Source organism: Podarcis melisellensis, assembly GCF_964234715.1.
Source record: "Podarcis melisellensis genome assembly, chromosome: 2".
Classification (NCBI taxonomy): domain Eukaryota; kingdom Metazoa; phylum Chordata; class Lepidosauria; order Squamata; family Lacertidae; genus Podarcis; species Podarcis melisellensis.
In genome coordinates, this window is record NC_138529.1 from 3,187,190 (window position 1) to 3,205,249 (window position 18,060).

General features: G+C 47.7%; 1 protein-coding gene across 4 annotated transcripts in view; it reads left to right on the forward strand.

Moving 5' to 3' along the window:
- The window catches only part of HDAC7 (histone deacetylase 7), a 190,323-nt gene that overhangs the window by 116,532 nt on the left and 55,731 nt on the right, over positions 1-18,060 (forward strand). For all 4 annotated transcript variants that reach the window (XM_081898110.1, XM_081898111.1, XM_081898109.1 and 1 more), the window contains 2 exons: positions 14,344-14,552; positions 16,042-16,132. In XM_081898110.1, coding sequence (XP_081754236.1) covers positions 14,344-14,552; positions 16,042-16,132 — 300 coding nt within the window. The remainder of the gene's footprint in view (positions 1-14,343; positions 14,553-16,041; positions 16,133-18,060) is intronic.

An 18,060-nucleotide genomic window follows, 5' to 3' on the forward strand; every position in this document is an offset into this window, starting at 1 on the left:
TTGGTTGGTTTTGGAGAACCTGATTTAGTTGCACAAGAGCTCCAAATGAGCCCTAACTGAATGGGCCAGTATGTGACTGAATCCTATATTTGATTTGATTTGATTTGGCCAGTATGTGACTGAATCCTATGCAAACACAGTGGCAGTCCAGAAGTGCCCTCAGCTATTGAATGGGCAGCCTGTGACACATTAGGATAAGAGCAGTGTGGACGTTATAGCGCCTCCTACTGGCCCACCTGGTGCTGCGATGTTGCTTGCCACTGGTTCAGGAGGCTGTAGTCAAAGCACTAAGACACAAAGGGCCAGGGGCAGGTGGTGCATATGTATTGCAGCACACTCTATTTAAGTCTTTAAACATTTATTTGTTTTAAATATTTCACATTCCTCCATATGATCCAGTGGCTAAGATTCTTGGTTTTCACCCAGGCAGCCTGAGCCTGATTCCCAGTACAATTGTACCTAGGAAGTCGAATGGAATCCATTCTGGAAGTCCGTTCAACTTCCAAAGCATTTGGTTTGGTTCAGAAACCAAAGTGTGGCTTCTGATTGTAGGAAGCTCCTGCAGCCAATTGGAAGCCACAGAAGCCTCATTGGACGTTCAGCTTCCAAAAATAGTTCGCAAACCAGAACAGTCACTTCCGGGTTTGTGGCGTTCAGGGGCCCAGACGTTTGAGAACCAAGCTGTTCAAAAACCAAGGTAAAACTGTATAGGAAAGGTTGAATTTTGGAGGGAGTCACAGCGCAGTGGTGGAATATTGTCTTCCAGTTCGGTCCTCAGCATCTCTAGGTAGGGCTGGGAATGAAACCCTAGAGAGTGACTGCCTGTCCATGTTGACCAGCCTTTCTCAACCTTGGTCCCCAGGTGTTGCTGGACTACCTCCCATCATCCCTAACTAGCAGCACCTGAGATTAGTAGTTCAACAACATCTGGGGACCCAAGGTTGAGAAAGCCTGGTCTAGACAAAACTGAACTAAATGGACCAAAGGCCTGTTTATCCATTATTCTATTACTATTTTTGAAAAGTTATATTCTGACACATGCCACAAAAGTGCTCTCAGGGCAGGTAAAGACCATGTTAAAAAAACAACAACAGTTTTACACAGAACATAATTGTGTTTGTGTTCTGTTTAATCTTAAAATTTTTCAAACCTTCAACCTCCCCGCGCAAATGCAAATGTTAGCCAGAATAAAACAGGGAGTGAGCTAGTCAAATCTTAAGGGAGGGGAGATTTCATAAGGTCCATGGTGAGAATAGGCAGGCTGGAAGAATCCCATCTTTGTATATATTTCTATATGAAATAACCTTATCTGCACCTCTGATGTGCAGCTTCAAACTTAAGTCATCCAGCAGATTTCATACTTCTGCAAATGTTTTGATGCGGCTCTTGGCAGTTTAAAAGTGCTGAAGCAAGGATTTAAATAGCTATTGTGACAGAAGCAATGTGGAAAGGACAGGAAGTCATAGGTTGATAAAGAAAATTTAATGTCAGAGAGTTTGTAGCTTTTTTTTGTTGGTGTTGGTGTGATGTTTGACAATTTTGAGTTATAGATAATAATGAATGAACGTTTATGTTGTACAGATGTGTTGATGAACAATAAAGCAGAAAAGAAACAGCAAAGAAAGAAAAAGAAAATGTTTATTTACATACTATTAATGCACAAATGGAACAGCACTGAACCACGAGTAAAAACATGCAGAAGTGATGTAGAACACAAATAGACAGATTCATCTATAACTGCTTGTGACAGCTTCGCTCGCTGCTTCTGCCAGTGTAACTTCAGTGCAGGTACTCAGAGCAAAGTCTCCTTCAAAGAACCAAAAGCACCATGTGAGCTGGTTTCTGACGGGAGGAGGAGTGCCCTGACTTATACTGAATGAAGCCTTTTTAGGGGTTTAGAATTCAAACCAGGAGTACCTAACCCCCAGGACAGTCCCATGTGGCAGCACCAGTTTCCCCTGTACCGCTTCTGGGGTCAGGCTTGGCAGACAGGAGTCAAAGCCACTGCAGAAGATCCCACCATCACCAGGTGAGGTTGGGACTTTTCCATCTGAAACCCCCAAGAGCTGTTGGCTGTCAGTGTAAACAAGGCATGGGGAACCTTTGGCTCTCCAGATGTTGCTGAACTACAGCTCCCATAATCCTTAGTCTTGCTGATTGGGGCTGATGGGAGTTGTCCTTCAACAACATCTGGAGGACCAAAGGTTCCCCACACCTGGCATGAGCAGTCCTAAGCTAGGTGGCCTAATGGTAGAGTAAAGGAGCTTTTTACTTTCCTGGGTAATGGCACCCCCAACACCTAATCTAACCAGAGAGCCTAGAAGGATACTGCATTCAGTGGCATCAAAAGCAGCCCAGAGGACCTGGGAAGATCAACAGGGCAATGTTCTCCCTGTCTGTCTTTCTTGCACCAGGGTAGCTAAGGCAGCTTCAGTACCAAAACTGGGCCTGAAGCCAAACTGATAACAATCTGAACAACTCGTTTCATTCAGACATGTCTGGAGCTGTACTCGCCACCACATAATCAAATCACCTGCCCAGAATTGTTACATTAGAGATTGCCCGGTAATTGTTCAGATCAAGGGAGCCCAATTATTGCTTTGAAGATCTCACAAATTTCTCCTTCAAATGGGAAGGAATTAGCTGCTGCCCGCCCTTGCCCCTGCTCCCCAAATGAAGCGAGGCACTGATCATCCTGGATCACCCCAGCCAACCACTCCTCACTAGCAAAGACCAGCAGCCAGGAGGAACCTGGGTCAGGTTCTTGAGGGGTTGGCTGGAACATTCCAGGTGCCCTGCTCACATCCTTAGGTGCCAACAGTTGTGAAATCAATCCAATGCAACAAGTGACTTCTCACAATCAGCCTAAGGTTCGGAACATACCTGCTGTGCCTGCTTCCTCCCCACTTTTCCTGTAAGCAAGGATGAGCACAGAGTGGTCTCATGTACTACCTTTATGGGGCATGTGCATACAGTGAGTTGGCATAGATAGCATAGCAAACAAGCACCTCATCTTCTTGCTCCTTCCTAGCAGGTTCCTTGATGTATGCAGATTTATCAATGGCTTTCTAAAGTGAAGTACCTGATCCTGGCTTGCTCAGCTAAACAGCTCTCCACCCCAAGCTGATGGCAGCCCACTAGCTGCATACAGTATTATGGCTTTCTGGACACTTGATAACAGCCCACATACTTTTGCAGCTCCTATGCATGCTCCGAAAACCCCCCAAAATATATTATTATTGGGCCACACAGTGGGTGGCTATTGGCTGACAGGCCAGCTCTCCTGGCCTGTTCCTGTGTCTTTAGAAACAGCAGAATTTGGCTGGTGAAGCTTTTCATCGCATGGAATGGAAGGGTGGAGGAATGTGTGTCTGACGAGCAGTTCTTACCTCCTGAAGTTTTCAAGCCAGCCTGTGGTTAAAGACACAGGAGCAGAGTACAGTACAGAAGCTGACAACCCTAAACTCTTTGGGACCTGCAGAGATCTCCAGTTGGGCAGGATTGGTTGGCTTGTGATCCACCACCCACCCACTTACCCTGCCTTGCTCCGGTCATAAATCCCTGCCCACTTGTTCTGCCCATGCAGATCACCTTACGCTTCTGGCCTCAGGATGCTGGCAGTTTCCCCTGGAAAGGTTGGAATAGACTGAAAACTGGGAGCACTTTGCTGGGTGTGATTAAAATCAGCTGGCCGCCTTGCCAACCCTCAGGTAGGCAGGCTATAAGGAAACTGAACCAGGGAACTTGGCTGGCATCCTTTCCCTTTTCATAAAGGATAATGCCTTTGATCCTTTACCATTAAAACTTAGCCAACCGGTTTTTTTGCTTCTGCCTTTGTTCCTTGCCAGTTCTGCTGCCAACTGGCCGGGGCAGGGGGGCGGGGCGAGGCGAGGCTTGTTCCTGTATCTTTTGCAGGAGCTCAACATAGAGATAACAGCAGGGGGATATTTTCACAGAATAGAGATAAACATGATCACCTTCTAACATGAAATTGACATGAAATCAAAATCAACTGTGGCTGATTTTGGATTTGGATCTGCAGACCCACCTACCCCTGAGCGTTTTTGTAATAGGCAAAGTAACAGAAAAAATGCACTGGAAAGTGTGGAATAATGTTTGCTAGATGCAACGTCATCTAACCTCCCTGCAAGCATATAAGAGTGAATGCTCAGCAAATAGCTGGTAATCATCTAATCATGCAGGTTGGGAGCTCAAAGCCAGGGGGGATAAACATCAATGATTGATTTTTATTATAAAAATAATAATCAGATTTTTAAATTTTAAATTGGATTTTGTTTATTTAAATTGGATTTGGTTGATTTAAATCGGATTTCTTAAAAATAAAATGCTTTTGGATGAAACGTCTTTCTAAAGATAGTTTTCTATTTTTACATTAGAATCCAAAGGCTATTCATCAGGAAATAAGGATTTTTAAAAAATTATGTAGCATGAGGCTTTATATGCAATGTTTATTTTTTTGGGTAACTGATTTTCATTAATCCATTCACAATGTCATGCTCTTCCAGAGGTTTCTGTAAGATTATTTGGGGCAGTTTTTCTAATGAGATTATCACAGATGCTTGTTTTTGCAGTTCTTAAAAGTGTAAATTTGTGCCTACAGAGATTGCATGCCTTTTCTTCACAGGAAAAAAATGTTATAAAATAAAAATACAGAGTTGAGAGGAAAAACCTTAATCCCATCATTCCTTTGCAAATTTACATACAACAGAATCAACCCCTTAAATGCTAAGTTCCAAGAGGTTCAATGAATAAAATGTTTGGAGTGGGATAGATCTGCACGAGTAGCTAAGTGTGAAGCAGTAAAAATGAAAGCGCAACCTTGTGAGCAGAATACTCCACAAGTCTTGGGATCTTTGTGTAATGATTGTTCATGTCTGTGTAACTCGGATTTGAGGCACTTCAGGGCTGGCAGCCTCTTCCCAATCCCACTGGGTCTCAGCAACTGCACTCACCCTTAACTGTACAGAATAGGCACCTGAATGTAAAAGCAAAACTACTCTGAAAAATTATTATTCCTAAAATGAAACCTTTGTCTTGTTGTAAATATTAAAATTATACCCTCAACAATGAGTCTGTCTGTAAAAAAAAAAATTAAATCAAGTCTTACTGACTAGTAATCAAATCAAATCCACTCTGCTCAAAGCACAGGTTGTCTGGCAGTGAGCAGGGAGAGTGAAAGGCACGCAGAGCTGTTAAATGCTACAGCCAGGGATCTCCAGATTGTTGGTGGAGGGTGTTTGTTGAGGCAGGATGTGAGCCCCATTTCACCCAGGTTGGGCACACTCACCACACATGCATTTGTGTATACACACATACACACAGAGAGAGAGAGACAGAGACAGAGACAGGCTGGGAGCCTCGATGGCACCCCTCTGGAGGCTTCCCAGGGCAACAAAAAAAAAGAAAAAGAAAAAAGCAAGCTCCCCCTCCCCCATAGCTACAGCTCTGCTTTATGCCTGCAACAGTTTGGAGCTTCTTTTTTTTTTTTGAAAGACTGCCTACAACCTTATGAGCCTACCAGGCCTTGAGCTCATCTTCACACACCATCTTCTCAAGCCTGCCTTCCAGAACAGTCGAGGTTCAGAAGCAGCAGAGACAGGATGGTGACCCCTGGTTCCTTCCACTTCAGAGTCTTTGGCCAAGCAACAAAATCGCACACGTGTCCGACACAGCAGTACCTAAGAAGATGGGCTATGGTCCATCCTTCTCCCATAGACATAGAATCGGAGAATCGTAGAGTTGGACAGGACCCTGAAGATCATCTAGTTATGATGCCCTGCAGGAATATGCAGCTGTGCCACACCAGGATCGACTCTGCAACCTTGGCATTATCAGCACCATGCTCTACGCAGGGAAGCTACATCATCTGGCTGGCCCTTGGGAGAACAGAAGGGCCATTGGCCTGACCCAGCAGGGCTCTTCTTGCATCCTGGCAAGCCGGACTTCTGTGTGGTTCTGATCCTAGGTTTTATTTGTTTCGTGTGCTGGTGTGCATTTTAATTGTATTTAATGACTATATGCTGTTTTGGGAGAGCTTCCCCAGAAAGGCAGTTGTCTAAGCAAATAAATGCTGTATTACTTGCTGGAGTGGGGTTATGGCGCACGCAGTGCCCTGGTCCAAACCATTCCATTTCTTTTCTGTTAACTTATGGATTTAAAAGCTTTCAATTAAACAAATATCAAAGCAGTGTACAACAAGCAGTAATAAAAATCAGCTGAAACCTTTATAAACATTAAAATGATAAAGCAGACAAGGGCGACAATAAACAAAAAGCATTAAAAGTATAGTAAGATCGTTTGAGTTTAGCCAGGCAATTTTGCTTAAACTCTTAAGGAGAGCCTATAGAACATGAATATTGAAACTCGAACCCTTAAAGGCTCTGAAAAGCCTCGGTAGCACAACAAATGGCTGACCAAGCCCTCTCCCCCACAGTGATGGCTTAGCGTTGGGTGCCATAAGTCTCTGATGTGAGCATAAGATGGCACATTGATGGTGCACATGTGCACAAATACCTATGCCCCTCCAGGTATTGCTGAACTCACACCAGCCCCTGCAGGAGCTAGGGGTGGTGGGAGTTGTGGTTTGGCCAGGGGTTCCCCACACCTGGTGCAGAGCAAGGGGCACATTCTCTCTCACACGGAGAGATGTGTTCTTGCAATGGGGCTGGTGCGCCTTTTGAACAAGCTGCCTTGCTGCATCCAGCCCAGAGTGAACTTCCAGCCCAACCAGTTGGGAGATCCACCCCTACTTATGCAAATGGCCGTTAATAGGACAGAGGCACTTGTTTTGCCTTTGATCTTTGTTCTGCTTCCCTTGGCACTGCTGCCGCATCCTCCCTGTGCTGATGTAATCAGCTTGCAGTCGGAACCCATTGCATCCTCCAGGGGGAAGCGACGTCTCCCTTTCCCTTTCCCAAGGTGCTTGGCTCTTCTCTCCCTGACTAGGCAAGGTAGCGCTCTAGGCAGAAACCTCCCTTGCTCGGGCTGTTGCCAAGGCTTTGGGCTCAGCCCTTTTTGACAGCGTCTGTCCTGCTGCCAAAGCCACAGCCCCACAACTTGGGGGCCAGGCCTTTTTCCGTGTGCATGGAAACACATGCCGCTTTCTCCAACGGCCGCTGGGAGCTGTTTGAAAGGAAACCACCTTCCCCAACACACCTACCCAGCCACGGCAGCAGTGGAATGCCTGCTCTCCCCAACCTGGTGCCTCCAGGAAGACAGCTGCCACCTGCTGTGCCACTGGGGCAGGTGGGAGTTGTGCTTCAAAACATTCGGAAGACACTGGCTGCCGAAAGGCTGGGAGGAAAGGATCTGAACTTTGGGGGCTTCTTTTTGGTGATCGCTGCAGCCCTAGGAGAGTCAGTGGAGAGATCTCACATCTGAGTTAGCCAAGCAAAACCCACTTGGCGTATTAAAGAGTGTGCCTGTCGCCATCTGTTGGGTGGGGAGCAAAACCGGCTCCTGCCCCTGATGATCCCAAAGTCTGAAGTGAAAGTCAGAATTATGGCTGTTTTGCACTTGCCCCACAGAACAGATAGGGGTCCTTCGGAAAACAGAACTACTCTGGATTGCTTGGGGACCCTTTGTTGTTGTTGAGCTCCACTGTCCCTCAAGTAATCTGCCAGGGTGTGTTGGTGAACAGGGGTGGACTTTGGGATTTCAGATTTCAGCAGCAGCACCTTTTGAGAGGGCAAAATCTGGCAAACAAACCCGCCCCTACCTCTTGGCTTCCATTCTGCTCAGTTCACTGCATCATAGTTGTGGCACCCTGTGGCACCCCCTCGGCCCAACACCCAGTACAAGGGAACTGGTCATGCTGCCCTATATCCGGCTCTATTTGAATCCCAGTGGGTGGAGCCCGTGGAGAACAGGGGCTAGAGACAGGTGGGTCCAGGGTCAAAAGAGGGAGGGACCAGAGGGGGGAAACGTGGACCTTCACCATCTTCCCTCTCTCTCTGTGCCACCCCTTTGCTGTTGCATCACCCATGCTCCCCAATCTGCATGAAATCAGCCAAGGGCTGCAAGTTGCCCACGCCCAAGCGATGGCTTTTATCTAACAGCCCACTCCAGAAATGAGAGCTACCTGGATGGTGGAAGCAGAACCAAGCAGAACTCCTGGGTAGCCACATATTTCAATTGAGATGACCTGTGACTGTCCAGGTGTTATTGGACTCCCAACTTGCACTATCCCCAGCAGCCAGCATGGCCAATCGTCAGGGATGATGGGAACTGTAGTCTTTCAGCATCCAGAGGACTTCAGCTTCCCCACCTCCGGTTTAGAAAAATTCATGCTAAAGCAGAGCATCCATGTTTGGAGGTAGTATGCCTCTGAATTCCAGACGTCAGGAGAAAATGCAGAAGGCAGTTCTTCTATTCCCCAGAAGTAAGGCACACTTTCCTGAAAAACTCCTACAGAAGGACCATTCATAGCCAGGGAAACAGGTGTGGAGATGAATTTGGGTCACCAAAGCCCCCCCCCCACCTGCAGGCAGCGTGGTGTGCTTTATGAGTCTTTTCCCAGGCACTGCAGACATTTTCTCATACTCTTTCCTATGGCCTTAGGGCCTTAGAAACTTAGTTTTTGAGAAAGAAAGAAAGAAAGAAAGAAAGAAAGAAAGAAAGAAAGAAAGATCACACAGAATACACATGCAGGGGAAGTGGGAGCAGGAGAGGCTTTGCTGCTGCCTCCACATGGCATGACGCCCCGAGAAAAGACAGTAGGGATGTAAAACGGACTTCCAGAAGTCTGACTCGCTTCCAGAGATTATGTATACCCGGCTGCCCGGCCCTGGCCTTGGGGCAGCAGCTGTTGTTGGGAGAATCTGTGGGAGGGCGATAATGCCTCATTAAACCACCCACAGCAGCACCCAGCTCAGCAAAATAGAAGCACATACCTGACGAAAGAAGTCATCTGCGTAACAGTTGTTGGGAAAGATTGGGAGATGAAAGAGGTAGAAGTTTGTGTTCCTGCGCTCCAGGGATGGTGCTTCTCTTAATTCCCCAAAAACAACTGTGGCTTTTTTGCCCATGGGGTGAGCCCAGGACAGTTTATATGTTTAACAAATGGCAAAGCCTTTCCTGTACAGTGCTATTTCAGGCAAGCATGTGCCTTTATGGAAAAGGGGTGTTCGCACATAGAGAACTTGTCAGGGAGAACTAGCAGAACTCTTCTTGCTGACTTTCTAGTTTCTCTGGCTGGTGAGAAGGGTGCTGGCACCTGCACCCAAACCCTAATGCTATGCCAGATCACCGGCAGGGCAACCCTGTGCCTTGTCTTCTCAGAAGTAGGTCCCGTTGGGAAAAAAGGGGTGGGTGGGAAGTAGGTCCCATTGACTTCAGTGGCACTTGCCACCAAGAAAGTGTTCCTAGGACAGCTTCCTTGTCGACTTGTCTGTTCTCTTCAAGACCCTGTGAGGTTTTGATCCTGCAGCGTTATGATGTGCTGGCAATGATTTAAATGCTGCAGCAACTCTCATGAGGCACAAATGTTTGGCCGCGTTTTTTAGCAGCGCTTAGAAAACACCCGTCCGCAGGCTTGATGGGCATCGGGGTGGCAATGGAAGCTGCTAATAGCAGCTGGCAGAGGGCACCATTAATCTGAGAATGTCACAGCACTCTCAGCAGGGTCTGGTTAATGAGACCCTGGCAGAGCATTAAAAGTAAATAAACTAGCAAGCAAGAAGTGGTTTGGGCCAAGCTGAATTCAGGGCTGAAATAATGAGCAAATGTGACCTTCCCCAGGGACTTGACCTCAGGAGGCTGCCCAGGTTGGCCTTTGGAAGAAGAGGCCATAGTTGCAGCCCATTTGGAGGCAGTGTCTCTTGCTACCAGGATCCTGACCCAGTGTTCTCCTCTTCTGCTTTCTGGATGTGCATGAAGCTGCCTGTTGGACTTACTTAAGTGAGCCTATTCTTCCATCTGCCTCATGGGTAGGCAAACTAAGGCCTGGGGGCCAGATCTGGCCCAATCGCCTTCTCAATCCGGCCCGCAGACAGTCCAGGAATCAGCGTGTTTTTACATGAGTAGAATGTGTCCTTTTATTTAAAATGCGTCTCTGGGTTATTTGTGGGGCAAAGGAATTCATTCATTATTTTTTTTCCAAAATATAGCCTGGCCCCCCACAAGGTCTGAGAGACAGTGGACTGGCCCCCTGCTGAAAAAGTTTGCTGACCCCTTCCTCATCTGGCCCCAGAACTCCTTAGCTATCTGAGATGGTTTATAAACTCTGCAGCTTCTGCTGCTGATCTCCACAAAGGAAGATCTGTGGCTCAAGAGCAGAGTGTGTGCATTGCTTGCAAAAGGTCCCATGCTCCAGCCCCAGTTAAGACCAGGAGAGAGGGCCTGCCGTGTGGACAACATTGAGGGCAAGATGTGCCAATGGTGTGATTTGGGAGAAGGCAGCGAGGTAGAGGATGGATGGCAGAGGAGCGAAGGCAGAAGCATGTTTCTCTACAGATTAACCACGGTGTGCAGCCATCAGAAAACAGGCAAGCAAAGGAGATGCCATCCGCACTGCAGGGGTTGGACTAGATGACCCTCAGGGTCCCTTCCAACTCTACAATTCTATGATATGTGGGCTTGTGTTTTGTTTTCCCTCATACAAATGAATAGCATCCATTCAGGGGAGAAATCAAAACTCCGGGATACTGTTTTTTGGGGTGGGGAACTAAGCCTGTCCTCTGCCCTAGAACGAGATGTAGGATTTGTCACCTGCCCAGCTGCTTCTCAGAGTTGAAGCTTGTTGTGTTTCTGCATGAGTCACTGTTGGGAACCTTCCTCCTCTGGATTGGAAATAGGCTGTGCTGGATCAGTGACTCGTGCAGAGATGCAGCAAGCAACCCACTTTGTGGGAAGCCATTCCTTAATTCATTTCTCGTGTTCCACTTTTCTAAGCCTATTTATCCTGTTGGCCTGACACACGGAAGGAAGTTTGGAATAAGTTAACAAAGACAGCAGCCTCTAGCCAGCCCTGCTTCTTGGGCTGGGGTGTTCCTGCTTCCCTTCCTGCAAGTGCCCTATGGCCTGCTTCTCCTATTCTGATCCAACTGGAGGTGGTTGGGGTGTGTGTGTGTGTTTTCATATTGGCTCTCCTCCCAAGGATCAGTTTAACACCAAAAAATGTCAGATCATGTTATATGCTACAAAAGCAAGCAATTCGCTAGCTGTCAGGGTGGTTTTGGTGGGCTTGTTCGTAAGTGTCTGGAGGGAGAGGATGCGATTAGTGGTTTTGATTTTCAGGGGTGGAATCTTAAGCTGGCTTCCTTTTGAGGCTGCTTGATAGCTAGTTGGGAGTTTCTATAAAGAAGCGCAGCATAACCAGGGCTAAGTACACTCTGCCATCTCTTCACTGCCACCCACAATCCACAGTCTGTGCCAAACCGACCCAGATTCTGCCCCCGGAAAATGCCTGTTCATGCCAAATTGAAACTAATACGCAGATAACCTGGGAGGGGACAGGGAATGATATATATCACTCACTCCTGTCAAGCTACCTCCTGAATTGTAAGTTAGCACCAGTCAAGGTGTGCAACTTTTCCTGAACGATCTCCACACCTGTGAAGACTGGATTTTAAAATGAAAGCAGAGGCTTCCAGGATGCTGTCTTCTGCGCCAAATATTGAATATTCTGTGGCATGATACATTCAAACATGCACAGAATGTACTTGACTCTAAATGCAGCCAACTGCCCTGGTTTTGTTTTTGTTTTTTGGGTTTAAAATTAATCAGACTAGTCCCTTGCCCAAACCAAGCCTCTTGTTGATTTCATTGGGATTTGAGCACAACTGGTTTTCAGTGGATCAGCACCACTAGAATGGCTTTGGGATCTGGATTACATTGAATTTTGCATGGAAACAGAATTGCAGCATGGATTATTCTGTTACTTGGAGTTAACTGAAGCGGATACAATGCACAATGATTCTAGTCCTCAATGTGGCTGCTTTGACTGACTGGCTAGCTGTCAGATAGATTTCTAAGCCTCCTTTCAGCTGGCGTTCCAAGCTGGCCAGAGGCAGTTTTGTTTGGGAAAGGCAGCGTCTGCCACGGGGTCTGGTCTTTCTGATACCAGGTATTATTCTGTGGCCAGGAGGGCTCTTTGCTCTCCCTTGCAGGCTCCTGGTCATGCTTCCCTACCTACCTGCATCTTCTCTTTGCCTTACACCACATGTCTCTTCCGCAGCATGAACAAACCTGCCCCTTCATTGTGGACATCAGCTAAGGCCCTGCTCTGGGTGCTGCCAGCTTTGGGAGTTAGGTGGGGGCTACTGAGGAAATGGCCTCCTACGGCAGTGACCTGATTGTGGAATAGAGTACTGTCCCCAGAGATCTTCATTTGGCAACTACATCACTATCCTTTAGACACCCAGTGAATACCATTTTGTTCCCAGGGGCTTTTGGGGAATCATAACGTCATCTCTCTGGCATTACTGCCTGTTTTGCTGGTGGTGGGTCTGTTGCTGGAGGGATTTATGTGGAGGCTGGACATCCATCTGTTAGAGATGGTCCGGCTCTGAATTTCCTTCATCAAGGAGGGGGCAGGACTAGTTTAGGGGAAGGGAACCCTTTTAGAGGGAGCGCTGAGGGACACATTCCCCCAGTGGAAAGCTGGCAGTAGGGCGGGGCAGCAATGTCGGGGGGGGGACCAGACACACCCAGATACTCAGTCATACATGAAAAGCTATTTTTCGTGGAAACAGAGACATATATTTAATTCTTAGGAACTCTGCTCAGGTTTTACCTTTCATTATCTCCATATACTTAAATTGGGGGGGGGGTGGCTAAGGTAAATCTCATGAGCACCATTTTCTGGTTCAAAAAGCAGAAACACTGGACAAATGCAAATAGCATCAAGGCCTTATAGCTATTCAAACTTTGAAACGCAATTGCAACAATTGAACTTTCATGCTTGCACTTACAAGTACATGGACAGGTTTTGCATGTTGGCAAACCTACCTCTCTGCTCAGACATTTCCACCTCTGCTTTGATCACCTTCCAGCAGATCTTCTTGCAGAAGAAGGAGCTGCCACTGGGCAATTTGCATGTTCTCCAAGTCCCTTAATGCCCTAGCTCAGGAGTGGGGAACCTGTGGCCCTCCAGATGAAGCTGCTCTACAACTCTCATCAGCCCTAGCAAACATGGTGATGGAAGCTGTAGCTCAGCAGCATCTGAAGGGCCAAATGCTCTCTGGTGAACAGTTGATGAGAGAGATGCTCCACCCCTCGACTAGATGGCCTGCCAGATGTGTTAGTGCAGACATGTCCAACCGGTCGATTGTGGGTGTGATTCTGGTCAATGGTGGGATTAGATAAAGTGGGCAAGGAATATTGCTGCCCCCCAGCGCTGGGTCCCTCCATTGCCGCAGCAGGGAAGGCCAGGCCGGGTGGCAAGTGCAAGGAATGTCGCCCAGCCCAGCCTTCACTGGGGTCCTTGGTCCCTTTGGCAATGGGAGGGAAGGAGGGTGGGGAGGGGCAGGTGCTTGAGCCGGGGGAGATAAGCTGACTGGCTGCTCAGAGAGAGAACTTTTGCCTCCTTTCCCTCCCCCCTTTCCCTCCCCCCTCCCACGTCCAGTTAGCCACCTCCTTCCACACACGCACCTGGCGCATGCTCCTTGTTCCTCCAGTGACAATGGGTAGGTCACTGCCAGTTTTTTGTCCTGGTAGTAGATCGCAGTCTCTTGGAAGTTGGACATGTCTGTGTTAGTGTATTTGGTAGTATTTGGCAATTGCTTTATTTTGCATTGTTAGTCACCTTGAATACCTTGCAGTGGAAAGGTGGGGAATAAACATGTTAAATACATATAAACCTCCTGGTGTGCCGGAAGGTGTTGAACTGCAACGCCGATCATTCCTATTTGCTGCCCTGGGTGGGGCTGATGGGACTTGTAACCTGAAAACATCTGGAGGGTGCCAGGTTGGAGAAGTCTGCTCCAGAATGCTAACCACTGTTTTGTGGTGGGCATTGAAAGCGATTACTGGTAGATGTGAGCCAGTTGTCTTTTGGAGAAGCCTGTTCAGCATTCCAGAACTTTTCACTGAGGAAGCTTTGCCAGGCTTCCTAGAAATGCCACCATTCCTTGGAACTCCGATTGCAAGCCACTGCTTTGAAACAGCGTGCTTCAACCTTGGGGCTGCAGGTGCTGTTGGACTGCAACTGGGGATGATGGGAGTTGTAGTCCAGCCACATCTGAATGGCCCCAGGCTGGGGGAAAGTTTATCTAAGGCATACAGCTTAGTTGAGTAAAAGCTCCAAGTGGCACAAACGGCAAAACCTAATAGAATCTGTGATGGGCACATACTGATCAGTGCATTTTCCTGTCATTTCCACAGCCGCCGTGAAGCTCTGCGTCTCCTTGCGGGTCCCCCAGACCATCCCCATGGACCTGCGGATTGGACAGCGTCTCGCCAAACCTGGCCCTGACACTGCCTTGCTGGCCTTGAAGCAGACGCAGCAGCTGCAACACCAGCTCTTCCTGGCCAGTTTGCACCCCCGACTGGAGTACCAGCAAGTGGAGCAACTCAGCCACCAGCACCTGCGGGTCAGTATCCTGCACTTTCTCAGGGTTGGGCGAGGGAAGCAGGTGATGCATACATATACTGCCCCAAAGAGCAGTTAGTCTCCAGTCAGCTTTGCCTCAGTTGCCTTCCTGATGCTTCTCATGGGGCGTCTTTGGCAGAAGAGCCCCTTTTGTACTTCTGTAGCAAACATTGTTAGGAAACATTGTTTCACGCATATGGACTTCATTGAGCCATGCCTCCGACATTGCAGGGGGTTGGACTGGATGACCCTTGAGGGCCCCTTCCAGCTCTACAATTCTATGAAAGAACTGTGGTGCTATAGGGGACTCTCCATAATCCCAGGAGCTGCTTCTGCTGCTCTTCCGTCTGATCAAGGGGCCACCAAGTTCTCTAGCCTGCCTCATCTGCTTACTTGGTTCCACAGACAGGACATGCAGTTTCCTCAAGTTATACCTATATACCCAAAGCAAATTTTGTACCATTGAACGTTGGCAACTGGAGCCCTGTCATCTGGTAGTTGTCTGTGACCTTCCTTCCCCAAATGATGCAAAGTGTTCGTGGGCATTTTTTGCCATGGATGGAGAAGGTACCAGCAGTAGCATGTTGGCAAAGCTCAGCTTCTGTGAGGAATGTCAGATGGGAGACAGTCACCCCAGACTGGGTGTCACCCCAGACAGGATGTGAGGACAGGAAGAGAAGGGGTTAACAAGGCAATGGCAGGTGAGTGGGGTGACCTAATTGCATATAAGAACTGGAAGGGAGGGGAGCAATGAAAGGGGGTAGGAGATTGAAAGACGGAAACCTAAAGGGAGTATGGGTCCAGTCACCAGGGGCAGAGTGCATGCTTTAGCTGCAGTTCCAGGATCAGTCCCTGGTATTCCAGTTAAAGAAACAAGTAGAAGGAGATCCTGAAGAGCAGGTGCCATTTAGGGTAGAAAGATCCAGACTCAGCGGACACATAGGCTGGACACATAGGTTGGGTCTGCCTTGGCCGCAGCCCCTGAAAGTGAGTCGGGTTGGCAGAGGGAAGGAGTTTGGATGCTTCATGCTCCTTTGGAGCCCTGGAGTGTTTTGACTCACAACTAATGCCTGAGATCACACTTACGGGGGGGGGGGGGAATCTTGCCTCCTCAGCAGTCTCCTGGGTGTGCCATTGATCCCTGGTGCTGGGAACCGAGGTGTCTCAGACTCGGGTGTCAGACTCCAGGTGGGTCATTTCGCACAAAGCTTTCTTCCTGAAGAGGAAGAACACGAACACATACGATCACAGGAGGCTGCCTTCTGCCGAGCCAGGAAATTGGTCCATTGGGCTCAGGGTTGGCTCCACTGGCTGGCAGCACCTCTCCAAGGTCTCTGGCAGGGCACATGTCCAGCCCTACCTGGTGATGCTGAGGATTGAACCAGGGACCTTCTGCATGCAAAGCACATGCTCTTCCTCTGGTCCATGGCCCCTCCCTTGGACTCCATCCTTGATATGCTCATCAAACCTCGTCTTCTCTGCATTTGCAGGTGTCGATGGAGCCACCGCCTCAGGATCCCGTGCCTGGGAAGCAGGAACAGGAGCTGCGGCTGCTCTTGAATAAAGACAAAAGCAAACGCAGTAAGAGCCACTCACTTTCTCCTTCCCCCACGTCCCCCTGACTGGAGTGCCCACGGTTCCTTCCTTGCTGTTTCATAATCTTGTGTCACCTACTCTTTTCTACCTGCTATGTGACATGATGTATCTGGCAATGGCGACTGGCACCCATTGGACTGGTAGGGCAAGAGGCCAGTAGGCCAAGCACAGGGTGGATCCAGAGCCAGTCAGAGCCAATCACAGGCAGAGCCAACTGATTCTCGGTTTGTCTTCCTGGCTCAGTTCCACAAGGGGCAAGGAGGAAGCTGGCAGCCGGTGCTGCCCACTAGATTGGTCGTAAGTAAGAAGGTGGCGACTGGCTGAGGACAAAATGAGGCTTTTGCTGATGCTGCTGTTACATTTATTACCCGCCCTTCACCAGCTGGTCCCAGGGTAGGTTGCAACAATTAAGGAAGTTTAAATGCTTTACAGGAACAGGGTGAGCCCTGAAGACACACATCTCAGTTCTTGAAAGGGTAGGGCAAAGAGGTCTGCAGCATTCATGAAGAAGCCAGACGTACCTCTGTGGGGAGGGAATTCCACAGCTTAGGGGCTACCACGAAAACATGCCCTCTCCCTCCTCACATCCCAAACTTCTTTGGGAGGTGCAACGACCAAGCGGGTCTTCTCTGGTAAGCTTAACCCCCAGGACGATCTGTAGGAAAGGAGGCAGCCTTTCAGATATTTGGGGCTGAAGTCACTTTGAACACTAATGTGAGAGCCTTGAATTGGCTCTGGAAACAAACTGCCAGCCTGTACATTTTTTTAAAGAATAGGTTATATGAATTCTGAAGGCAACCCCAGCCAAGAATCTGGCCATTGGTGGGACAGTGCCCCATTTGCCCTAATGGATTATCCTCCATTGGTACTCAAGGTGGGAATCTGGTCCCACATTTACAGTGCAAGCCTGTACATGTCTACTGTAAAATAAACTATACTAAGGGCTCGTCCACACTTCTGTTTGTCATGCTGCTTTCCCCCAGAAAAAAACACACTCTTTACTGCTGAATTGGAACAAATGGCAACCATATTTTCCTGCAGATTTCCGTTCATCCTGCTTCAGCAATAAAGAGCATATTTTTCAGGGGAATGCTGTGGGGCAAATGCAAAACCACTTGGACCCAGGCTTAGAAACTGGGACACTGAGAAAACCACTGGGACCCAATGCTTTCAAGGCAAGGAGCAAGCAGAAGTGTGGAGGAGCCCTGAGTTCAGTAGACTAAATTCCCTAGTAAGGGTGTATAGGAGTGTCGGTTTAGAGATATAAACATTATGATTTATTGCAGACACAAAGGGGAAATGGTTTAAATTTGTAAACAAAAATTCACGTCTTGAGAATTGTTTGCAATATTTGACTCTAGGTAAACTTGGGAATAATATATAGAGATGCTTTCAATATCTATCATTTCTTAAATTATTATTGTTTCTTCTGTGAAAAGTTCATATTCCCTGTTGTGTATAACTGTAGATATGGCAGTATGTTTAAAAATCATATTATTGAATGTCTGTGTGAAGAAATGGATGCATCAGACAGGGAACTGTTAAGTCATTTGCAAATAATAATGTACAATGGATGCATAACCCTGATTGATGTCTTCATAGAGAGACGTCTGATATGCTTTTGAATGAAAACTCAACACACTGTTAGTTCGGTAGCAGATACAATTATAAACACAGGATGCATAACAATAGTATGAATCCAGTTTGCCCACCCCCTGCAAAAATAAAATAAAATCAACATTCTCTTTTGCAGATAAATGCCCCAAACACGAAATACCAGTAAGTAGTAAGGTGCAAATACCCATAAACGTAAAAGGAGAGCTTTCACAAATCCTAACCATATGTGAAAGATGTTATTGTGCTGATAGCGAAACATAAATTCAATATCTACTGAAAGTATAAAGACTCAACAG